The sequence below is a fragment of the Sphaeramia orbicularis genome, chromosome 20, assembly GCF_902148855.1.
Source record: "Sphaeramia orbicularis chromosome 20, fSphaOr1.1, whole genome shotgun sequence".
NCBI lineage: Eukaryota > Metazoa > Chordata > Actinopteri > Kurtiformes > Apogonidae > Sphaeramia > Sphaeramia orbicularis.
The window spans coordinates 41,353,467-41,379,919 of NC_043976.1; the positions used below are offsets into that span (position 1 = coordinate 41,353,467).

The 26,453-nt window shown below is 38.3% G+C and overlaps 1 protein-coding gene across 4 annotated transcripts in view; it reads left to right on the forward strand.

Moving 5' to 3' along the window:
* Positions 1–428: 428 nt before the first annotated feature.
* Positions 429–26,453, forward strand: part of LOC115411298 (cullin-1) — a 41,457-nt gene continuing 15,432 nt past the window's right edge. Inside the window, exons 1-7 of one of the 4 annotated variants that reach the window (XM_030123386.1) lie at positions 429–590; positions 16,165–16,581; positions 22,739–22,913; positions 24,885–25,052; positions 25,829–25,879; positions 25,959–26,049; positions 26,211–26,374. In XM_030123386.1, coding sequence (XP_029979246.1) covers positions 16,442–16,581; positions 22,739–22,913; positions 24,885–25,052; positions 25,829–25,879; positions 25,959–26,049; positions 26,211–26,374 — 789 coding nt within the window. In that variant the 5' untranslated portion in view covers positions 429–590; positions 16,165–16,441. Of the gene's footprint in view, positions 591–754; positions 776–15,072; positions 15,344–16,164; positions 16,582–22,738; positions 22,914–24,884; positions 25,053–25,828; positions 25,880–25,958; positions 26,050–26,210; positions 26,375–26,453 lie in introns of those variants that run through there. The other 3 variants (XM_030123389.1, XM_030123387.1, XM_030123388.1) reach the window with 3 other exon arrangements.

The following is a 26,453-nucleotide window of genomic DNA, read 5'->3' on the forward strand; positions in this document are numbered from 1 at the left end:
TTTCAATGTATTTATGATTTCACCTGAATGTAAACACTCCAGATTTTAGCCAGAGTCTAGTTTCCATCCATTGTTCCACAAAAGATGTTCCCTAAAAAACAGTCAAAGAACAAACAACTATACAATTATATACAATAAGTAGATATTTCAACCATGAACATATACAAAATATTTTTCATATTATTGCACCAAAATTTATTTAGACCAGCTATCTCACATTATCTAAGACAAGATAAATAGGTCTTAATATGTACACAAAACATCTACTATCAAAGACAAATTCAGCTATACACACATGAGCACATTATAAGGTCAACCTGTACACATAACACCGCTCTTTTGTCACCACTCCTCTGCTGTTGTCAGATTGTTCGTGGATATTTGTATTTCCGAGGGCGCCTGAATGCAGCGTGATTCGGTGGCCGCTGAGCTGATCTTTGTGCGAACGGAGCGGTCGCAGTTAGCAGCGAAACGGACAGCGAACACACACACATACACACACAGAGACAAAAAACGGCGGAGGACTCAGCCTCGGTCCTAGATAACCCCACACACGGCGACCATACAGTGACAGCGACGGCCTTAACATGGTAAGAAGATGTTTGAGAGTGTTCAATGTGAGCTGGCGGCGCTCTTTCTCATGACAATGTAGCACAGCTGCTAGCCGCGGTCGATGCTAACAGTTAGCTAGCGGACTGTTTTCCTGACTCATTATTGAGAGGCTAAGGCTGCCATTTTACACCAGCGGCTCAGTCCGGGCGACTCGGCTAACAAGGTATTTATCTGAAACATATCACGAACACAGTGGCCGGTTCGAAACAAACTCACATTATCTTCTGTAAATGTGTTTCTTTGGTTAAAAACGAGTCCTCCTATTTCAGCCGAGCTACCTGTGAGCTAACTCGGCTAGTCGAGCTGGGGAAGCTAATGGAGCTACGTTAGCATATTGCGTAGCACCGTTTGACTGCCTTCGCAGATCGGAATAATGTCAGTTAATATTTTAAAATACAGTTGATGTGTGGTAGGATGGTGTTTTGTGTTCGGGTTGACTTGTCAGATGGTGTTTCAGCTCGATGTTAAACCGCTCAGATTGTCTTTTTGTCTCTGGAGTGAAGTCTAGTGATTTGAACCTGGCATTAGGCTTTGACTGTTCAGGAACACCTGGAAGCTGGTGAAATGTACTTTTACAGGCCTTCAAATGTAAAGAAAACATGTAGGAGAGACATTTTAACACTCAACATCAATTCAGTTTTTCTTATAACAGACAACTCATAAAATCTTTGTATTTCTGCATCAACATTTTTTACATATAATTTCTTTCTTTTCCCCTTTTCAGTTCTTTTTATGTTCATGTTGGACTGAGTGATAGTTTTTCACAGTAGCCTATATGTGAAGGTTTACATCATAAATGAGTAACTCTTCTGTCAATCCAGCTGTGATTATATATAATTCAAAGTAACACTGTTCATCACGTTTGATTATTTTTTGGTGGTTCTATATAAACAAAAACTAACAAGTCATAGAACAGACAAAGTTTCTGTCCTAGTTGAAGCTTTAAGGCCTTAAATGAGAACAATCTAAGTCCATGAGATCAGTGTTGTCATGCTTTTTCACGTCAGGGGTGAGCATTTTTTTTATGGGGCCACATGAGAAACTTTGGCAGTTGTTAAGGGCCAGACCAATACACTTGCAGCTCTGTTCAATATATCTATATATATCTATAAAAACAGTAAATAAAACAATTATACAATGAAAATGTGGAGCACAGAATACAGTGATTTAATGAATATTCACAAAAACAGTTTTGAAAATGTGCAAAGCCAGCACCACATTAATTTCACATGAAAAACAATAAATGCATCCCGCTTCCTTTGTTTGCATATCTCGTTTTTTATTTTGTTTTGTTTTTACCTCTGGCTTAAATAAAGACATACTTAGAAGTCCATGTCTTGTTAAAAACTCTGCATTCTGAATCAGTCTTTCTGTTTTTTGGCATTAGCTGACATCTTCATGGGCTGAAACTGACCAACAAACCAATCGGCGCATAAGCCTTTCACTAAGTACGGAAAGTGTACATCAAAAAAACTTTGATTAAGCAGAACCTCCAAAATAAAAGCAGTGTTGTTGTATTGGTTGCATCTATTATAATGATATACATATCATTTGACTTTTAATTTGCCAGTAACCTCATGGGGGCCAGTCAGGGTCAGCATGTGGCCCGTGGGCCGTACAATACCCAGGTCTGCTTTACATGGTTGAACAATTTAAGCTTTGCTGCTAGTCATGTCACAGATTCAAAAAATCACAGTGACAAAATCTACCATCAAATGTTATATAATGCCGCCTGTCTAAAGTAATTGCCAAAGTCATTTCTCGACATAAATGACATTTTTGCCCAAACCATCAAATCCTCAATTTCTGGTTAAATTTTTTGTGTTTCTTGAAAAATCTAGAAAAAATTATTTGGATAATTGTTTTAGGAAAGTGACGATATATCGTATAATTCCAGGTCATTTCACCTGCATTTAATGATACATTTCACTCAATAGCACATTTTGCCAAACAATCACATAGAAAGGTTTTTTTTTTTTTTTTTTTAATTATATTTTAACATATACACATATAAATTCAAGGCTGAAAGTGTTTGTCCATATCAATAACTAACACAATAAATGTCAAATCGTTATTTTGTTCCTATGTGAAAGTTGAAGAATCTTGACGTTATTTGTGGTTTAACACTCTTCTTTGTGGTCATAACATTTCAGAAATTTAGATGTAGAACATTCAGATTGATTATACATGTGAATTATTCACTCAGCATTAACATATGCGGGAAACACTGAGTTAAACTCTGTAAAACGTTTCAGTCGACAGTGTAAACAAAAGAAACCCAAAAGACAGAGAGAATGTACGTTACTGTCGTTAATTATCATTTTATTGAACAGCCCAAAATAAGGTTAAGATACGAACACAACTTTGACAACATTTTGTTTTTGTTTACTTAAGGCGACTGGTTCATAGCTGGTCACACCTGAAAATAGTGAGAAAATCTCCTGAATACTGTCTTACTTCTTTGACATTATCTTCAATTTGATCTATGTTCACCTAATGATTATACATATTTCACTCACTACAGTTGAATAGTAACTGTACAAATCAAGGCCTAAAGTATGTCATTCTCTGTGGTGTTTTGACATCATTCTTGTGTAGATGTAAAGCAGTTTGAGTTTTCTTATTCAGACATAGTCCATCTGCCATAATAGCCTCTCCTGATGGTGCTAGCGCTTTGTTTTGTATTTAATCCATGAAAAATCATGACAGTCATTCACCCCGGGCCGCAGGGTGAGGGTTTATATGAAATATTCACTGGGTTGAGGACTCTGGTGATGAACGTAACTGTTGTAAAAGTCATAAATATTGTAATGTTTCACTCGGTTTACACACACGGGTTTTGATTTGAAAACCATGTCAACTTTTATACTAAAACTTGCTGAGCTATGTCAACAAAACAAAAAAAAAACACTGCAGAATTTAATTGTGAACATGTAGGAAAATTTCTCTTACTTGAAATGTTTTGTCTTGATAATTTTCTTTATCATAATTTAAGACAAATTTTTCCATAAATATATTAATTGTTAACTTTTTGAAGCCATAACGTCAGACTTCACCCAGTTTTAGTTTCTGTCTTCTGTCAACCTAAACTAGACATATCATAACATTTGCATAGTTTGTTTATTAGACAGTACATTTAAAGATATGAAGCAAAGACTACATGTTAGTTAGTAGAAAAGTAGAAAACCAAACACTTGTCAGTATGTTTGTTTTTTTTCTCAGCCTGCAAAATTCCTGCTTTAACTCATTCACCTGATGATGATGATGATGATGATAATAATAATAGCCTACTCCTTTAAAACGATGATGCTGGGTAAACTTAAGTAAATTTCGCTTTCTACAAGAGAACAATTTAACAGTTTGATTTTCTTTTTATAATAGACCAGTTCATCTCTGTCATAAAACTGAAAATGTCCCTTCGATGTGAAGTCTGTAAACAGGCCTATAAATAGATTTAGGGTCCATTTTGCCATTAAATTCCAGCTGTTGACAGATTGTTTCAGACTGTTTTATAATAACGGTCAGTTTTACACACATATATGTACATTATCCACCAGAATCGACCAATCTGAGTGTGTTTGCATTAGCACAAAAACTGGAAATATGTTTTTTTTGTGTCAGTAGGAACGAAGAACATGCCTGAAGACTGCTTTCAGTATTTCCAGTGATTAAACATTTGTAGAGCTCTCCATGTGGACATAAAATATTTGTCATAATGCTCATGTCCAGCAGCAAAATGACGACACATTTAGTCATGTTATTGCGTTTGACATCTGCACTGTTGTATCTGTCAGTTTATTCATTTAATAACATGTATGTAGTCATGGTCAGTCATCCTCTACATGATAGAAAAACTGAAATACAGATCACGTGTATAGTCTTTGTTTGAGTTTATTTTGTTATGATGCTGTTTAGATGGTGTGTTCATGCCCACACCAATACAGATGCTTTCCTCTCTATTAAAAGTTCTGTCTATACATTTTGAGTTTAATAGAATCTGTCAGAGGTCAGTCAACAAATGGTTGATTATATTAAGGACAGTTCGGAGCAAAAGATAAAAATAAATGTCATGACATGAGTCCCTGAAAAGCTAAACACCATCAGAAATGAGTCCCCTTAAAGAATCCGAAATAAACATCTAAGTTTAATGAAATAAACAAATGTGTATCGCTGAACATCGCACCAGATATCAATCTAATCACCAGAAATAGGTGATTCTAAATGGGTTTATTTTCAGGTCATTCCAGTTGTTCAGCCTGATTTATCAGATTCTGCTAATAATATTAGTTTTTATAAAATTTCTAATATGCCACGCGGTTTATGAAGAGCTAAAGTGCTGTCATGGCTTTTATTTCAGTTGTTATATAAATAAAACTTTGGATTTTAGTGTTACTTCTTATTTATACTATTTGTAATATTGTAGTCTGGCTCACACGAAGTACTCTGCTGGAATAATGGTGAATATACTGTATCTGTGGGCTCTTGTCAGAATTGTCGTTCTCCTTTCAGTTCCTTGTCTTATTGTTTCCCTTGTTCCCCTCCGAGCTGCAGATACACCCTAAAAATGGCAAGTTTTGACAAAGATGTGGCATTTTCATTTGTAGGGGTTTAGTTGTTCTACCTGCTTCACGTGGACATGTTCCATTTAAACAGCATCCTCCAGACATTATTTTACAAATGCGTTATCGCTGCATCCTGTGCACAGCGTTGTCCAAGAGCTGGCCAAAAAACCCAGAAAGCTCTTACCAACCCTCAAAACCATAGCTGAGGTTGCCCAACTTATCTCCTGTCTTGGCTCAGAGCTAATGAAGTGTGGAGATGAGTCTAGATATGTGACAGCAGGGTTGTGCAGAACTAAAGTGTTGTCATTACGTCTTATTTTGACTAAAATTTACTCGTTGAATAATAGACGACCACCACTTTTAACCCATAAAGACCCAAATATCCACTACTGACCCAAGAATGTACTGATCTAAACTGTTTAATACCTGTTGATTCACTAATTCTATCAATACATGTCAGTAATTGGTGTAAAATGCAGTTATTCATCTTTTCATGGCCATCAGATACAACCCATTTAGACGTTCAGAGGCTCCGTAGTTACCATGGAAACACTGTCATCTTCTATGACATTGATTCACCCGTAAAACCCCTGGAATTGGATCAATGACAGTGGATGGAAAGGCAAAGTTTATGTTCAGTTAATGGTAGATTTAACTGAAAAAGTCACTTTTTCTGCAGTTGTCTCTACTTTTGATATCATAACCCTCAACTTTAATCTGAGCTTTTATGAACACCTTCATGATCAGTAAATTAAATACAGGAAAATACCTGATTTATACTGATAAAAATACAGAGGATAATATTATAAATAAATGGTGATAAATCACTTAAGAAAGATTAGGTATAGAGGAAATTTAATTTGGCAACTGACATAAAAGTAGTACTGGGTCTGAGTTAAACAGATAATTTCCACAAACAACACTCTACATTCATTCCAATCTAAGATCTATTCTGTTTCTTCATCACTTTTCCTACCCTGATTTTTGACCCTTTCCTGCTTGAATAGTTAATAAAACCTAGTAGTATCAAATCAATTTCTTTGATATAATACCCAGTGCCATTATAGTGTGTTCCATGTATCATCAGTTTAACATGAAATGACATTGATTTTTTTTTTCTGACCATAAACACATCCATAAATGTCTTTCCATAATTAGACTATATCATTGCTTTAAGAAAACATATTATTTCTGTGTAAAATGTATCTGTCCACTGTGGCGAATGTTATGAATCGATGATTATATTCTGGGAAACGGACCATAAGGATTAAACTGTAAACAAACTATTTCCTAAACTGTGGCTTATTGGAGAATGTTATTGTAACCACATGTTTTGGATTCATTAAACCATACATCAGATATATAAGAGAAGACTTTATTTATCCCACAGTAGGGACATTCAAATGTCACAGCAGAATTTACAGTAAAGTGAGTTAAACAAATATTAGAAAACATACAGTAGTTAAGAATTGGAGTCATTACTGCAAATAATGTAGCTTTAGTTTAAAGGGCTCATATTTATCTAAACCCACTTTTATTAGTCTTTTATTAGGTTCATTTATTTATGTATTCGAACCCTAATAGTTAATACAGTTTGAATTTGAACCCTCCAGGTGCTGCAAAACTATCTTTATATTAATTTTGGCAAAAATCCAGCGGATTTCCACAACCTGTTTTAATTCCTTCTTAATTTGTTACATTTTATAACTAGTTATGTCACAACATTTACACATGTAAGGTCAAGACTTCTGAACTAACATTTCTTCAAGTACGACAGTTGTTTGTCAGCAGCAGCAGCAGTTGTAGGCCATACTGAAAATATGTCCAAACTTGGAGCCCATTACCTAAAATGTTCAGTCGTTGGTTGAACGGGACAGAGCAGCACAGCCAATAACCTGGAGGGGGTGGGGCCTGAAGTGGCTCATGTGTATTTAAAGGGCCAGCGTTCCAAACCACCTTTCTGGTGTCATTACTCAGAAATAGGGTTGAAGATGGACCTGTGGAGTTGAATGAATGAAGAATTCAGGCCCAAGTAGAGCATTTACAGTTTATGGAGACCACAGGGAAATGTGGGAAAATACATAATTCCATTTAAAAAAAGCAAGATATCACTCCTTTAAGACTAAATTGTATCGTATGAGCTGTCCACTCCACCATAGTTTGGTTGATTGATCCAACTTTCCATGAGGCTGATATCTGTAGAAGTCTGTCTGTATTTGTTTTTGCCAGCACTGGTGTTTCTGTCTGTTATTGATTGTGCTGTAGGTGAACATGTTGTCATCGTAGAAAACAGTGCTCATTGACACTGAGAGCAATGGGATGAGGTTGTCCTGCGTCCTCCTTTACCCCGTGTGACCCCCTCCAGGTCCATCCTCTTAACATGTACGAGGTGGCGCGAAGTGACGGCGCTCGGGGCAGCGATTGTAAAGTCAAATGCAGAGCGGCAGTGAGACTGTGCTCGGCTGAATGCTGAGCAGAGACAGGAAATCAAAAGCTGCTTACGCTAATGAAACGCTCCGCCTCGCTGTCGGACCAACACGGGATCAGCCGGCTCACAAACACGTCAGCGTCCCATCCGTGTTCAGACAGATTCGACTTTATGGAAAATATAACCTCAACAAGGCTTCCAAAGGTTCTCCAACGTTACCTTTTATTCTCACATGAACTAGGAGATTACAGTAAATATAAATGTGATGGATTACACAGCCTGAAGCGCCGCACAAATAAACAGAGGGAAAACATGCACATCATCCCGCTGTTTGAGGCCTCCCCAGCTGTGACAAACAAGAGAAAACAAACGCACAAGCACTTCATTTTCGTTACCAGTGTGCAATGCAAATATAAGGCTTCACATTGAAATGAAATGACCCACAGACGTGAGGTCTCACCCAGCTGTCAGCCAGGACACAATCTGGAATAACCAGAGACTCTGAGGTGACGTTGTTATCTGTCAAACATGTAATCTGAACAGCCGGCGGTTTCTTCAGCCCTGTACCGAGGCTTTAACCGAAGGCTTCACCGCCGAGTGGCTGTTTCTGAGTCAGGAGTTCAGATCAGCTGAAGAGGAAGGATGCGGGGCGGGGAGGTAGAGTGGCGCTCGTGGGAAAAAAGGCTCAGCCGGGTAAATCTGATTACCCTGGTCACCGAGCGTCCCATCCAGACTCAACAACCTAATACCCTACATTTAACACACAAACAATGCAAACCACAGTCGAGTAAACAAACAAACCACAGAATTTACCGCAATGCCTGCTACAGCTACTGTAGTTTTAGTAAAATAAAAATGACCGTTTTCAGCTGACAGGACTGACAGGATTCCTACAGGGTCTCAAAAAGTCTTGAATTTACAGATCTACATTTAATACCATAAAGTCTTTAAAAGGTATGAAATTTTATATGGTAGGTCTTAAGTTATGTTGCTCTAAACTTGTTTGCTGTATTGTGTTTAAATGTGTCTGTAAATTGTCCAAGCTGCAAAGAAAGTAACATTAGTCAACTCAGTTCGACCTGTTCCAACGTGACAATTTGTACTGAAATTAGGAACCAGTTATTGCTAACTTTGCCCGGTGATAAACGATTACAAAACATTCAGCTCTGTGTAGTTGTTCAGTATGTTCATCCTCTGCTGATGTAAACAAATACATTCTCTTAGATTCTTGAAGTCATGAATTTTTGCCACTATGGCCATAAAATAAGATGTGAAATAGGCATTGAATTCTGTTCTAAGTAGTCTTAAAAAAGGTCTTTAAAAGGTCTTTAATCTAACTTGTAGAAACCTGTAAGAACCCTGGACCTAGTTTATGTATTATGTCTATGAACTGAAAGCCACCTCTCTACTGGTTAAATCTTACACTCTGTTATTTGCTGCTGATAGAAATCGATCAGTTTTCTTTAGGAAATAATCAACAGTATAAACAATCATAAGTTGCTGATGTTGTTGTTCTTCTAACACAGGGGGGTCAAACATATGGCCTGTGGCCCAAAACCAGCCCACCACAGATTCCAATCTGAATGTTTTGTGCCTTTGTAGATCCACTGTCATGTAATGTACGTAAAAATGATAAGTTGAGGCATAATATTGTTAAAATTGAGAAAAGTTAGGTTGTTCAGGTTATTCTTTTTTTTTTTACGAAAGGAATGTTTGTAAATGTAGACATTTTAACATTTTCATAATTTAATTTAACTTTTTTGCACTAAAACAGAACAGAAAATTTTTGATTAATCATTATTTACCAGCTATTTTTCTATTATTTTACTGGTCCAGTCCCCTTGAGGTCATATTGGGCTGTATGTGGAACCTGAACTAAAAGGAGTTTGACAACCCTGTTCCAACATGTTATCTGTGGTCTTTGTTGATGGTCTAGTTTTCTCCGAACATGTGTATATACAGTCGGTTGTCTAAAAATACAGCCTTCCCCGAAATGAGGCCCGACCTTTGACCTTTACCACCTTCCCTGCTGTGTGTAAAGCAGGAACGTGGCGTCGTCGGCGATGACCAGGCGCAGGATTCCTGTTTCACAACAAAGTTTCTAGAAAGTGTTGCCGCCACCGCCCGGCTGTCCATCCCTGTCCCGTTAGCCCCCGTCACATAATGCCGGAGCTGATTATAGGTCAGAAACTGTGTCGGCTCCAATCTGATACCTGGTGCTGTGGGAATCTGAAATCTGATCCCAGTGCCACTGTGAAGGGCACCTTTCTATCCACCGGTGAATAGAAGCGCAGACCCAACACTCTACCTTCTGTACTCGAATGGCGACTCGGAGGTATTGTCTGCCCCAGTTGCCATGGCAACTACCAGAGCACCTCAGGTAGGGCTGGCTTTTCTGAGTTTTGTAAGGATCTGCTGAAGAGGAGTGGAGGCTGGAGCAGGTCTAGAGTCTGAACGGAGCCGTCTGTAAACACACCACCGTGTTTCTGTTAGCGTCCTCCACTGCATCCACCAGTCTAATGTTCTCTAAACGGTCAGAAAGACTGAACTCCTTTTTTATTCCTCTGTGATGTGACCGAACTCTCATAACCCTACAGCGACGATTCCAAATCCACATACCACACCGTAGCACATTGTAAATTTAATGATTTATCATGATGATGATGCAGTGTTATTTTCTGTGTTGTGCTTTTGTTTTTCTTCTTAAATTGTCACTATGAAAACAATAACTGAACTGTCTTAAAGTCTCTAAGGCCTTATTCACGTAATTTGTTAGACGATGTTAATCACACAGGTTTATGAACCAATGTTTAATGACAACAGATAAACAACAGCCACTTCCACCAGTGGAACAGCATCTTATTTGCTAATATCTGTTGTCTGTCACCAAGACCAATACTAGTGTACAGCTGAGCATTCCTTGTCCACATAACAAAATATCATGGAATCAATGTAATTTATGGCATCGGATATGGAACCGGGGTGTCAAAATGTGATCTCAAGTTGGGTTGGACCAGTAAAATAACACTGAAAAAAGTAAAATTAAACATTTATCTACAAAGTTTCCTTTAAAATATAAATAACATGAAAAACTTGAAATGAAGAAAATAAGTGCAATTTTAACAATCTTATGTCTCAATTTATATGTGCATTACATCTTACAGATCACAGTGGATCTACAAATACACAAAACCTTTAGTAACAGGCAGAATATTGGTAAAATTGCACCTATTTCTCTGAAGACATTTCAGGTTGTTTGTATTTTTTCAGGTTATTCACAATTTTGTGAGAAAGGATAGTTTATAAATGTAAACATTTTCATGTAATTTTACTTTTTGAAAAGCTTGGAGTTATTTATAGGTATGATAGTGTTTTACTGGTTCAACCTACTTGAGGTCATATTGGTCTGTATGCAGCCCCTGAGCCAAAATGATTTTGATATCCTTGATTGTTATTATCTTCATTGTAATTTTTTGATTTCAAAAATCCATCCCACAGGCCAGACTGTAGCCCTTTGGTGGGCTAGTTTTGGCCCGAATGACATGTTTCCCACCTGTGACAGAATGAATGTGTGATACATGGAGGTTAACACATGTAATGCTAGCAGCATACAGCATATTTTGTGTGTTACCAGTGCCATTAGAACATAACTATTAATTAATTATAAGTTTCTCTGTATATAAATGATAGAAGATGAAGCAGGCGTTGTAAAACCCAGATCGCCCTCTTTAAGTCCAGGAAAAAGGCCATCTGATTGTGGCCATGTTTAATCTGATCTAATCTAATTTATGATCCAAGCGCCTGGTAGATCCTGATCATTGGGGAATGAACCTGTGTTGTTTCCGTGTGGTTGTGATGGACGAGGCCAGCGGCGGCAGATTGCAGCTGCAGTGCTGTGGTCAGTTTGTTGGAGTGGGGGGAGGATGCTGGGAGACAGGGGCTGGGCGTGGAGAAGGGAAGACGACAGATTTTAGTGACTGAAGGCCTAATCCGAGCCTCCATGTGCTCACTGCTGTGTTCAGGCTTTTCCTCGGCCTCAGCGCCTCTTTTTATCATCCATATTCACAGTGTTCACAGGAAACACCGCAGTATTAAATCCACTACAGTGCCTTCTGTAAGACACTTTCCCCTCATATTGTAGAAGTTTAAAGCCATCAAATACTCAGTTATATGAAGACAAAACAGATGCAGTCATAGAAATGAAGCATTATCTGTGTTTGAGACTAAAACATGGATTCATCAAAAAAACAATATTAATAATATTGACATGTCTGTTGCTACCCAAGCTGAGTGATGTGCTTCTAAAATTGAGATAAATTTAGAATTGAAAGTGATGATATTGTGTTCTGGTAAATGTACATATGAGTGTCAAAGTTCATTGCAACTCAATCACAAAACTTGATGGGTTGTAATGGCAAGTAAACGTTCTTTTCTGATTTCAGTGTTGAAAGGCTTTTATTTGCTGCATGTGATCGATCAGAGTAGTACATTTTTAACATGCACATTTATGTAAAATTTATTATATTTCATTACTTTTTCATTGATTGACTGTTGGTGGGTGCATACGTAATTGATTTCTTGCTTTTATTAATTTTTTCACTTATTTCAAAGTTTGAGACAAACTAAAATAAAGACTTCATTAAAATAAAATAGACTTTACTGTCATTGTGTGTTAATGAATTTAGGAGTGATACTCTAATCAGTGCAGCAATATGAATAAAACAAAAAATGGTATGTCAGAAAATAAGAATCTAGCAAATATTACAAAGAAAGGAAAATAAAGAATACAAAATGTAACATGAATGAAAAGTAAAAAACAAAACATAGAATATGAATATACACAGTATTTACAATATTAAGTATGTATATCTATGAAAGTCTATAAAAATAGTGCATTTGTATCTAAATATTCAATAAATATTGCATTGTTTTTGCAAGAACAGTCATGGATAATCATTAAACTACTGACTAACCGCTCTTATAATGTCTATCTGTAGTTGAAATGCTCATATGTGAATTATTTGTACCAGCTGATTTTAATTGAGATGAGAGAGAATACAATGATAAAATGTCCTGACAACCCCTGAACGTGAATAAAGTGTAAATGCAGGACATATCGGCTGCGACTCAAAGGGTTACGAGCCTCATCGTCAAAGCCGTCCGGCACTTTGGCGGCCGGTGTTCGTCAACAGGGCCAGGAAGCGACCGGAGCGGGTCACTTCCTCCCCTCTTCCACTGACAGACTATTGGTCTTGGATCACATCCTGAGTCTCTGGCCCTAATAGCTGTGAATGGCCAGAGCCGGGCAGCGCCGCATGCCTGTTCGGTCTAAATATAGCAGCGCTTGCCTACATGTACACAGCAGTTTCTGCCCATACACCCCCGTCCCTTCTGAGTCTTTTAGGCTGCGTTCTCACAGCCGGGCTTTTTCTTTCTGGATCACTATTCTTAGATGAGCCAGGATAACAACGTGAACGTACAATAGCAGCATTAAGTGTGTCTGTCGCTCAGTTTCTCCTGTAGTTTTCAACACAGTTTGAGTCAAAAGGGCATCTCCACATTTTATAATTAACATAAAGATTATTTCTTTAGCGTTCCGTTTCTGTACGTGGACAGTCTTGCCAGATCTCAGGTTAAACATGTAAGGTTTTGACTCGCATTTAGCCACAGTAACGTCTTCAACAAATGTTGAAAACTGTTTATAAAGTGACGTAGCTGATGTTGAACCTGAAAACCTGACTTTAATCTGCTTGTTTTTCTGTCAAGATCAGTGACATCCTCAAAGAAATGAGGTATTTTGTTGATGATTAAAAATAAACATGGTGCTTTCTTTTTGGCCACAATTAATGTGATTCTTTCTTATTGGCACATAAATATAAAAAGTCATTAAGAGGAAATTGTAATGCAGAGACCCAGCATTGCATTTTATGTCCTCTAGTGGACAAAAGCTTCACAGCTTTACTTAAAAATAATTAAATAAAACAACACAAAAACACTGCCCACTGCAAAGGACATTCCATAAAAAGTATCTGAGAAAACTGTTGCATTATGCTGTTTCCAACCAGGCCAGTTATTTAATGAAAAAATAAAACTTTTACTTTCCTGATATATAGGTCGTTTATATATGTGCATATATATATTTATACAGAGCTATATCAGTGTTTGTGTATTTAGAGCTTTATTATGATAAATTATACAGTTACTATTGTTCTGATACAGTAAATAAGTAATAACAAATGGGCGTCTCTGTGGTGGCTGTTGATGCACCTTTATATGTATGTGGTAAATGAACACACTGTCCAAAGATATCTGAAATGAAATGAAAAAGCAGTAAATCCTCATGTGATAACTGGACTCTGAAAGATAAAAAAAACTATTGTTAATGCTTTTGGCAGCGAGCAAAAAGACTATCACTAGAAAATGGTTGAAGCCTTAATCGACATCATACAGGACATTTACATTCTGGAGAAGCTGACATTTTGTTTTAAGTGTCAAAGGGAATCTTTTTTCACTATTTGGTCAAATGGACAAACAATGTAAAACCTATAATTGATGTGAATTGAATATATCGGTTATGTGAAAACATTTATATGATATGCATTTTTTAGACACCTTATTGTGTCTTATCTTGTTGATGAAGAAGCAGAGCAAGCCCTCTCCTCCTCCCGCCCACTTTTATTTATTTATTTTTAAAATTTGTTCTATATTCTATTAAACTTGGATTAGCATCTTCGTTCAAATTTGGTGTGTGAATATTGAATTGTACCCGAAAGGGAAGTTTTGTATAACCTGCTTTTCAAATAAAGAATGAAGAAAAAAGAAAATAGAAAATGAAAAAGCAGTAAATCTTGATTTCTCAGAAGTAAATATTTGGCATTTCTGCCTTAAAGATAAGTTTCTATCATTAGAGTTTACATGTGCAGGGTCGTACATGGCTGATTTGATTTGTACTGTGAATGGAATAGAAATGTTGTGTATTTTGTCAAAAACACGAATGATACAAGTCGACTAAAGCCTCAAAGCCCAGGCCAGATGAAGACGATGTGCAGTATCAGTATTTGTGCTTGTGATTTTCTTCTTCCGTGGTTTTCAAGATGTCGATGCTGCAGACCGGGCGTTCATTTCCCTCCTCTTCTTGTCCTGATTGTGGGGATGAAATTACAGCTTTAGGTCGCTGTGTTAGGCCTAATGTCCTGGTCTCCTTAGACCGCCACTCTTAACGTTGTCCCAGTCATGGTCCTGCTCAGGCCCACACGTCTGATATCCTGCTTTATTTGTGTTTTGTTGACGGGTAAATGTTTTGTGTAAAATGTGCAGCTGGTTTGTCGTGACTAAAGGACACCAGCGCTGGGAACCGAGTGGGCGTTGCCTGGCCCGGTGAAGGAGAAGGAGGCGTGGAAGTGGACTAATCTGTCATTATCTGTGTGACGTCAGGGTCTGGTCAGCACCAGGTCTACCAGCTCAGGGCCAGGTGTCGGTGCATAAATCCTTTTAACCTATATGGCAGACAAAACGGACGCGCAAGTTGAATGTTTTAGACCCATGATGCAAAAATGTTGCCACTGCTGCTTCAGAGTTTTATGAAATGCTATGACGTCGCAGTTACGTGACCACAGAGGGATTTTAACTGGAAACGGCAGGAGACGAAGAGGCAACTTAGAGGCTGATTTAATTAACATCAGTCAGGAGTCAGTTTGTGTTTTTATCAGGGTTGTGGAAAGAGAGTCATCATCAGTGATTAGTTGAGTATTGCCTTCCTCATTCTCAATTTTGCTGTAAAATTTGACTTTTTTTCTAACTTAAGTCTGAAAAAAGTGGGTTAAAAGAATAGTTTGGTCATTTAAACCAAGCAAACACACTATTAAATCTAGAAAGTCTGCAGTATGTTTAAATGTTTGGTAAAGTCTTTTCTGATTCCTCTTTTCTTTTTTTTTTTAGTCTATGGTGCAACTTTGTCATTTTATGTATGAAAACAAGAAAAGAATTAGTGGTGTTATGTCTGCATCATGGTTGTAAATGTGCGCTCACGACTGCAGACATAGTTTAATATGTAAAGTGTGAGAAAAGGATGAAAAACTGTTTCCCAAAGCTTAATGTGAAATTTTGAAATAATGTCTAATTTTGGCCAAAACCCGAAGATTAAATAAAGAAGCCACAAAATATTTATATAAAAACAGCTGAAATCGGAGTTCAACAGTTATCCATTAGCAAAACACTTCAAGGTTAAGTTGCTTTATTGTCTTCATATAGAAATTCAGTCTCTGCATTTTACCCATAAAAGACACAGTAACTAGCATTAGCACATTAGTATCAGTGAACTCCTGCTGACGGCCCTTGGGGACCAACTCCAGATCTTTATCAGCTTTGTGGTCAAGGACACTGACAGGAGAATTCATCTACATAGATCTAGAACTAATTGCACCTTTTACATGTATTTGTACTACAGTCTGACCAAAAAAAAGGACCTAATACTTCGCTAAGTATTGGTGGAGTAAATGCAGTGTGATTCCTGGCTGTAACAAACCTTTTTTCCTTGTTTTTTTTTTCCTGTTCCATTTCCAGGTCATCTGGTAAGGAGTGCCGGAGCTTTTAGGTGGCGGAGTGGCAGACAGCGCCACCCAGGCGTGCAGAGTGGGACTGCATCCCGTCTCACAACAGTCAACCAACTCCTGAAGCGCCGCAGCCGCCGCCAGATGGACTGCGCACTCTGAGAACAAACACCAGCCAGGACCGAAATCTACAGAGGAGAGGAGAGGAGCCGGGGGAGAAGCTCACCGGAGCAGGAAAGGGAGGCCATTGTTCGGCAGGGAGAGAGGAGGAGAGGACGAGGGGCTCTACGATGTCGTCAAACAGGACCCAGAACCCCCACGGACTGAAACAGATAGGCCTGGACCAGATATGGGACGACCTGCGGGCTGGAATCCAGCAGGTGTACACACGGCAAAGCATGGCCAAGTCACGCTACATGGAACTCTACACGTATCCTGAGAGGTGGAGGCAGGCGGTGAATGAATGCACATCAAAACCATCCAATCTATACGAAGTGGACAAAAGTATGTAGACACATTGAGTTCAGGTGTTTCTTTTTTAATGGGTCTGGGATACAAAACAATAATGACTAATGTCAGAGTATAGTTTTATATTGTGGGATAAATATCATTGCATTGGTTAGTTTGGGTTAAATTGTTTTCTTTACTTCCAAAATGCCTCAGAGATGGTTTTTACTTAATGTCTCTCTACATTGATTTTTTTTAATCTTAATTTTAGATGTTCTACCTCTAAATTTCCTAAAATATTTTAGATTATAAACTATATAGACAAAAGTATTGGGATACATCATGTCTGCAGCTGTAAGATGTCCTGTTCATGATGATTTGAGATAAAAACATCAATATTTCCTTCAAATTTTATCGGTGATTCTTCTTCCTTGCTATTATGTCTATGTTTATGCATTTGGCAGACACTTTTTTCCAAAGCGACTATTATTACATTACATATTACATATAATGACTATTATTTACAGTCAGAGCACGTAAAATATTTCTAAAATTTAAATGTAAAACATTTGAAGCCATAGTCATAGACAAAAAAAATATCAGTGAGAGAAATTAAATAAAAACCATCTCTGAGGTATTTTGGAAACAAGATATCAATTTAAACCAAACTAACCAATGCAGTGATATTTATCCCATAATATAAAACTATATTCTGACATTAGTCATTATTGTTTTGTATCCCAAGACCCCTGTTAGAAAAGAAACACCTGAATTCAACATGTCCATATATTGTCTTCCCATACCGACTTGAAATGTCCACCGATGCGGGGTTTAGACTCTGTGATGTCCACGTCTGTTCTGATTAGTCATGAGTTTCCCCCTGACCAGTGACACGAGAAACGAAGTTTTGTTAATGAGAGTGAAAACTAACTCTGCTGTCTGAAGTGTCTGATACTTAGACTTTCTGTGGCGTCAAACTCTAGTCCAATACCCTGAGAAAATTATGAAATTAAGTTTCATAAAGTCGCATTAAGTTCAGTTTATTAGATGTGTTTTAGTGTTGATCAGGCTTTAAGAAAACTCCAGATCAAAGAAACAAAACCAATAATCGCTGTGCCCCTAGTCTGAGTTTTTTCACACACCCTTATTGTATAGATGTTCATAGAAGTAATAAGAAGAAATATGTTGTTTAAAATGGGTAAATGTAGGTTCAATTAAATGTAGCTCAAAAACAAGGCAGCGGTTTCTAACTGGAATATTGGATATGAAGGCATTAGTCAGAAAAAGATAAAACCACCAGCAAATGCATGAAATCATCCAGCAGCGTCCTGTTCTGTTCAGAAGGGCCGCAACTAATGACAATTCCAGTAGTCAACAAGTCATCAACCACTCTGACTAGACACATTATTAAAACAACAAGGGCTCTTATTTATATTTATTGCAGCAATAAAATACATTTTCTTTCCTTTAACAGGAACATTTTGGTACACAACAATTAGAACAGCAACAAAATACTTTTTTCTCTCTTAAACTTAAGTGTATTTTGTGCACAATATTTACAGTGCCCAACGAAGTTAAACAATAGTCCAGAGTTGCAATCAGCAACTAGAAGCACTCGGAGAGCGCAGACCTCCGCCAAGGCTGATCAGTGGCCCCCCCCCGTGGGCCCCCCCACCCACGATCACCACCAAAATTTAATCATTTCTTCCTTATCCCGTTTCCAACAAACCCTGAAAATTTCATCCAAATCTGTCAATAACTTTTTGAGTGATGTTGCACACTAACGGACAGACAAACAAACAAACAGACAAACAAACCCTGGCAAAAACATAACCTCCTTGGCCGAGGTAATAAATATTTTTCCCTTTAGAAAGTGCATGACATCCTTAATGTCCTGTTGACTACTAAATTATTCGGTGACTACTTTTCAAGTTGACTATTTGACCACTAGTCACTGCAGCCCTTGCGTTCATTTCAGGGAACCCCCCCCCCCCCCCCATCAGGTCTCAAAGGGGTCATATTTATCTAAACCCACTTTTATTAGTCTGTGGTTCATTTATTTGTGTATTTGGACCCTAATAGTTCATACAGTTTGAATTTGAACCCTCCATGTGCTGCAGAACTATCTTGATATTCATTTGGGCAAAACATGTAGTGGATTTCTACATCCTGTTTTAATTCCTGCTTAATTTGTTATGTTTTATAACTACTTACGTCACAACATTTGCACATAAGAGGTCAAGACTTCCGACGAACATTTCTCTAGAGTATGACATGATTGTCAGCGGCAGCAATTGTAGTCCATACTGAAAATATGTCCAAACTTGGAGCCGATTACCTAAAATGTTCAGTTGGTGATTGAATGGGACAGAGCAGCACAGCCAACAACCTGGAGAGGGTGGGGTCATGTGCATTTAAAGGGCCAGCGCTCCAAAGCACCTTTCTGGTGTCATTCCTCAGAAATAGGGTTGAAGATGGACCTGTGGAGTTGAATGAATGAAGAATTCAGACCCAAGCAGAACATTTACAGTTTATGTAGACCATAGGGAAAGGTTTTAAAATACATAATTCCATATTAAAAAAAAAGCAAAATAACTCTTTTAAATCACCTTCATAAAAGTCTTAAATCCACTGTACCCCTGGACCACGTCAGCCTAATACTGAGGAAAAAGAGCAGCTAACAAAACCAGCCCACGTTCAGTCCTTCAAAGTCCAATGTGAGGTAAACCCATAGATGCCTTCACTGACCGTAGTATATTTGGCTGTTGTGTGCTCCTATTATTAGGACTCCAGTGACTCCACTATGATCCACCAGATGAGATAAGATGATAAAACTGTGTTAGTTCTTCTGTATTATTATATGAAATTACTGGACCGATCATGTGATGAAACAACAGAACCGTTAACTCTCCAGATTTCCAAATTCCCACATAAACATTTTTAGATGATTGTTTCAGTACGTGGCGCAATTCAGGGTGTGGTGGCTCATCAAGGTCCTGACCTTTCATTAACCTGATTTTTCTCCTATCTGTCATTGTTCTGACCCAATGCCGGGTGTCATTGGTATCATGTAGTCTGAACCCAGCATCAGCCGCTTCAAAGGAAAAATGACCAGTCACTGCTTAAACTGTGTGAATACCCACTGCTTTGACACCGGTGAAGTTTATTCATAATGTTAAAATCAGTGCTGTAATCTGGTCAAATTTAGATGCTCCAAATCCAGAAGATGGATGGTTTTTGTCTGGAACATGTCTAACACTACCAGCTGTTTAGTCAGACGTCGACTTTGTGTTATTCTACGTCCATAGTCAAAAAAACAGGAAAAATCACATCAAACTAAACCGTAATCCTGGTCTCATCTACAACAGATTGAAAACCTCAGGATCAGTGCTCCAGGTTTTCGCGACTGCTTATTATTCTCTGTAAATGAATCGGACACAAAAACATACTGTCTGCGTGGTCAGGTGACTTGGGTCGTCATAGTTTCGCTTCAGTATGAACTCAATAAGCGCCCGGCGGTAATTCTGTCCGGTCGAGTGGAGAGAACGGCACTAATTTGAACTGTACATATGAACCAGAGCCTGAGTGGGTTTATGTCATAGCATTGAAGGAGGCCAAAGTCTGCAGAATCAGTCACCGATTGCTGCAGGTTTAGTGTAGTTTTACAGGTCTGTGGATTATAAGGATTTTTACAAGGTCCCAAATCGCGCACTCAACATCACATCAACATCAGGTAATCATCAGGACATAGTGAAATGTGATCTGCTTCAGCCATAAAATGGGGGAAAAGGTTGTTTTTATAGTGCTTTTATTTGCATTTGATTTGAACACAACCTGTTTGGAGCTTTTACCTGAAACGCTGAGATAATTACAACCACAGATGTTAACCCTTTAAGTGCCAAATCTGAAATATTGTAACAAGCAACATAACTGAATGAAACCGACAATAGCTCCACATAGAGTTGCCAAATCTTGTAACCGCCTCCCACCAGTAGATGGCGGACATGTGCCCCTTCAATCCAAACGCCACTTCAGGGCATGTTTCTATTCAAAGTAAAGAAGAAAATCCAGTTTAAAAGTGTGGTCCTGAGCTGGTTCAGGAAGTACGTAAAGTTTATTTAGTTTTGATAGATAAGGACAGATTTGTCTACTCTGCTGCTTGGATAAAAAAAACATACTAAAACTTGGTTCATTTTACTTTCTACCTAATAGTTAAGTTCATTAATTTTAAGGATAAGATGAAAAACAAAATTATAAAGAAAACTTCCATGTTGGGTACAGATGAACTTTTGGTCATACTCAGTATTTTTGTCATGTACAGTATGACTTTATGTCTAACCACTTCCAAGATACAGCTTTTTTGAATCTTTAGCAAAATTGAATATTAAAAAAAAAAACTCCAGCGCCCAAAGGGTTAATATAATACACAGCTGAGTTCAGTCACTTCAGTCCAGTTTCACAAGGTACTAATTCACTTTCATTTCTAATATTATCACCTTTCTAAAATAAGTCATTGATCAGATTTTTCAGGAAACACAAAAAACTTCACAGGAACTTGAGTATTTGATGATTTAGGCAAAAAAAAGTCAGTCTTGAGGCAATTATTTTTGGAAGGTGATGTAATTCAGTGTCTATTCAGTCAGGGTTTTTTTTTTCCTTCTGCAAAGGATCACTAAATGATCTTGGTGCATTCTTAAAAATAAAAAGATCCACCCCAGAGCAGTTACATTCATGTCAATCAGTGTATTCGTTAGTGCGTAAGTGACTCAGACTTCATCTACAAGAAAAAGCATATTTCGTAAAGCAGCATTCTTTACGTGATGATGAGAGACAGCGGATAGAGAAGTGGCTTTAGACTCAACACACATCAGAGTCCTAAACGGCTCTACCACTCCTGCCCGTACCCGTGTACATTAGACCCGCAACCCGACCCATGATTAAACACATTGTCTACACAGTAACTCACTTTTAACTCACGCATACAATACTGTGACACACTATAGCAAGTAAATGTGTACGGTAGATAACCGTAGTGTTTTTATACTGCCGTTTTCTTTTACGTCCCTATGCAGAACAGGAATTTATTTATTTAATAAAGCCCCCTTTGGGCCTTATGTGTGCACATGTCTGTTTTATGCGACTGTATACAAGAAGTCAAGGAATAAGAAAGGGTTCTATTGTTCAGGACAGAAAGGGTTATTTTATTCAGTACAGTGATAGAATTTGTTCCTGCTGTGAAATTCAGTTTTTACTGACAAGCAAAATAAAAATATAATTTTGGGAGAAAAAAAACAGTTCTTTTATGCACAAACTACATACTGAAACCGAAAAGAAACCATAGCTCAAAAACTGAGGTATGGACTGAACCATGGGCTAACTGTACCGTTGCAGCCCTAGTGCTTATAATGGTCCGTATTTTGATTGTTTATATAAGGGGTGTAATGGTGCCGAAAAATTTCAGTTTATAGTACGTTTATAGTACCGGGGTCTTCGGTTCGATACACTTCCAATACATTTTCAGTACAGTGAAGGAGACCAATTTCACTTTAAAAAAACAAAAACAAAAAACAAAACGTAACCGATCTTCACAAAAAAAATGCCAGCACACCACTCTTGTTTTGTCGACTTGTTTCTCTCCATTGACATAATTGACAGGGAATCTGAAATGGTCCCAAATTGGAGACCTGAGAGAAAACAGAGGGTCTTCAGCTCTGGCTTTGTACCTGTGACGCTGCTCTGAGCCGCCATGCTCATTCACCTTCAGCAAACGGTTCGGTATAAACGAGTGCACTATTACACCCCTAGTTTGTATCATGTAAATGGTTACAGATACAAATATAGCTTGTATTGATCACTGACAGGAAGTCATATATGGACTTTGATTGAATTAGTTGAGTCCTCTTCCAGTGAAAGTACCACCCACTTCTATTGGGAGATTGATCTCCTGCATGAAGACCACAGGACTGGAACATAGAACAGAACCTGACAACCTCACAAATTCACCTTGGTATTGATTATTGATAGAACATGGCGGTGACATACAGGAGCACTGGTCCTATTTTTCCTCATATTTCAATGATACTGTGTTGAAGTTTATTTGGACATGGCTTTGTCTGCTGTTTCCTTAACCCCTCCCTCAGACATGTATATAACTATTGTACCAGCGTCCACCAGTCCAGCCAGGGCAGGGGCTCCGTGCCTCCATCAAAGCCCTCCAAAAAGTCCACCACTCCAGGGGGGGCGCAGTTTGTAGGCCTGGAGCTCTACAAGCGACTCAAGGAGTTCCTCAAGAATTATTTGACCAGCCTGCTCAAGGTGAGTCCTCACAATTTGAGACTCAGGTGGGTTTAATGTGGATTTAACCCTTAGGAATCTGTGATAGAACGTCTGTTTCTGCCGGACCTGCTTAGAATGCCCTTCTAAGGCCCTTCAGAGAACCTCAGAGAACCATATGGTACATCAACATGTGCAGAACATTCTCAGCTGAACTACAATAAACACTCATCTGGACTGGAAGCTGAAAAATGACAAACGAGTACTACTAATAATAATACTTTTACTACATCTACTTCAACAACTCCTACTACTACTACTAAGCCTACTACTCTTACTGCTATTACTACTACTACTAATACTACCACTACTAATCCTACACCTCTTACTTCTACTTCTAGTACTAGGACTACTACTATCACCACTACTACTATTAATCCTACTGCTCTTTCTACTACTACTCCTCCTCCTCCTTCTACTACTCCTCCTACTACTCCTCCTCCTACTACTCCTCCTTCTACTACTACTCCTTCTACTACACCTACTCCTACCACTACTACTGCTCCCACTCCTCCTACTTTTACTCCTCTTCCTCATACTACTATTACTCCTCTTACTACTACACCTCTGTCACCTCCTCCTTTATGCATCTCCACATCAGATCATCTTGCTCCATCTGACTCTCTTTCATCTTTTACCTGCATGTCCTCCTTCACCATATCCATAAATCTCCTCTTTTGACATCTTTCAATTAAAAACACATAATTTCAGATAATTGTGGTCTGTTATGATCATATTCATCTACATTTTTGTACTCGAAGAAATAAAAAAATGAGAACTAACTGAAAAAGTCCACTGGAGACCAAGTCTGTGCATCAGAACAGATGAGCCATGTGATGAGCTTTGAGCTGTTACTGTCTATGCAGCATATCACCATCTTTAACATGATATAAATGTAAAATGGTTCTCATTTTAAAGTCTTTCAGTCATTGATTGCATTATCTCTGAATTAACACAGATTAAAACCATACACATTTATGGAAAAACCTTTAATAATGCATGACATAAATATCTAACACTATCATTGGTGAAAAAATGTCTGATACGGCGATACTGATCTAGAGCTTTGAATGTTGTCGTATTTTTTTTACACAATGATTGTAACTGAAATCTGTTTATCTCCGTCTGAATCATGCAGGGTAGTTACTGTGGTAGGGGAAACTGGGTTATGTTTTTAACCCATAAATACCCAAACTTCCACTGGTGACCAAAAGCATCTACAGATCTAACATGTTTAATAACTTTAAATCCACTAAATCCTATCGGTCCATGTAAATAATTGGTGTAAAATGCAGTTTGTCATCTTTTCATGGTCATCAGATATGACCTATTTGGATGTTCAAAGGCTCTGTATTTACCAGGGAAACACCGTCATCAATCAACATTGATTCACCAGTAAAACCCATGGAGTTGGATCAGTGACAGTGGATGGACACACTAGGTTCATGTTCAGTTAATGTTGTATTTTTACTGAAAAAGTTATTTTTTAAGTTTTCTCTGTTTTTGGTCTAATAACTTTTAAATGTAATCTCAGTGTGATGATTGAAGTACATAATCAGTGAATTTAATATAGGCAAATGTCTGATTTTTACTGAATAAATGCAAAGTGGAGAGGATATTACTATGATAAATGGTGATAAATCACTTAAAGGTTAAGTAGAGAGATAAGTTAATTTGGAAACTGACATAAAAGTAGCATTGGGTCTTTATGGGTTAAATTGATCTGTTTATCAGGTATTTATGTAGAAAAAAATCCCTCAAAATGTCTTTTGTTAATTTATTCAGTGAGTGTTGGAGTGTGTTTTATTAATGTACTGAGTCATATCATCATGGTCTTATCACACGAGTGGTTTTCGTCACGTTGTACAGACTTAATGGTGCTGACTTGTGATCGTTTGAGGTCATCGATACCGTCACTTACGCCACCTCTCCTTTCCTTCCTCCTAACTCCAGGATGGCGAAGATCTAATGGACGAGTGTGTGTTGAAGTTTTACACTCAGCAGTGGGAGGACTACCGTTTCTCCAGTAAGGTCCTCAACGGGATCTGCGCCTACCTCAACCGCCACTGGGTCCGACGGGAGTGTGACGAGGGTCGCAAAGGCATCTACGAGATCTACTCGGTAGGATTCTGTTTAGTCTGTGGTGTTTGAACTTTCTGGTAACTGAGTGAGCATATTACGCACACTTTGCACTTCATGTTACAAGAGGTCATATTTTTCACAATTTATTTGAAGTCAAAATTCAGAAGTTCCTTTTTTTTTTCCCCCCTCCAAAGTTTTTTTTTTTTTTATTAAATTTTTATATTGAAACAATCATAACTGTACAATTGAATGTACATAATATGTAACAGCATAGTTACAGAATCCCAACCCTGATGCACCTCATACTCCAACCAAAATATAAAAACTCTCACATTCAAAATGAATACATAGAATAGAAAAAAGTTAACTGATTATTTATTTTAAAAAAATCCCTAGTTACAATGAGAAGCTGTTTGTGTCCATCTTTTTATTTTAATATATGATAAGACAGGCTGCCACATTGCATAGAATTTGGCTGCATTGCCTCTTGTGGTATATCTTATCTCACTGTTGACATAAAATGCTGCTTTACATTGATACTTATACAGACCAATGCCCCCCATTTCGGTCTCAGTGCTCCCCTCTCAGCTTTCTCTTTCCAAATGTCCCCCAACGGTGTCCAAACACACTGGTGTAAATAAATACATTTTCCTAAATTTGAGGAGTCTTGAATTTTTGCCAGTTGAAATAGCTGTGAAATAGGCATTAAATTCTGTTCTAAGTAGTCTTAAAAAGGTTTAAAAAAGTCTTGAATTGAATCTGTAGGAACCCTGTAACCCCTCTTACCCTCCTCTTCCTCTGTTGTTTCCTCTCAGCTGGCACTGGTGACCTGGAGGGAGTGTTTATTCCGACCCCTCAACAAACAGGTGAGAAATGACTGGAGTTGTCGCACACGTGACTAGTGTTAGTTTTTGACAAATCCTTGATGAGATGCGTGTGTTTCAGGTAACAAACGCTGTCCTGAAGCTGATCGAGAGAGAGAGGAATGGCGAAACCATAAACACCAGACTGATCAGTGGCGTTGTCCAGTCCTACGGTAAGTCAGAGTCAACGATATATGGGAAGATATGGGTCACCTGCAGTGTTAATGTAGCGTTAGCCGTGAAGTTCGCTTATGTCAACAGCAACAGGATTCAACGCTACTGCTTGTTGTAACACACACCCATGTCTCACCTGTGGCCCCTCCCCTTCCTGTAGTGGAGCTGGGTCTGAACGAGGAGGACGCCTTCGCCAAAGGGCCCACGCTGTCTGTGTACAAAGAGTACTTTGAGTGTCAGTTCCTCACCGACACGGAACGTTTCTACACGCGTGAGAGCACAGAGTTCCTGCAGCAGAACCCCGTCACAGAGTACATGAAGAAGGTAAGAGGGAGGAGGAGTCAGGGGTGGAGGAAACCACCGGCAGAGTTTGTTTTTTTTTTTGTTTTAACCCTTTCGGCGC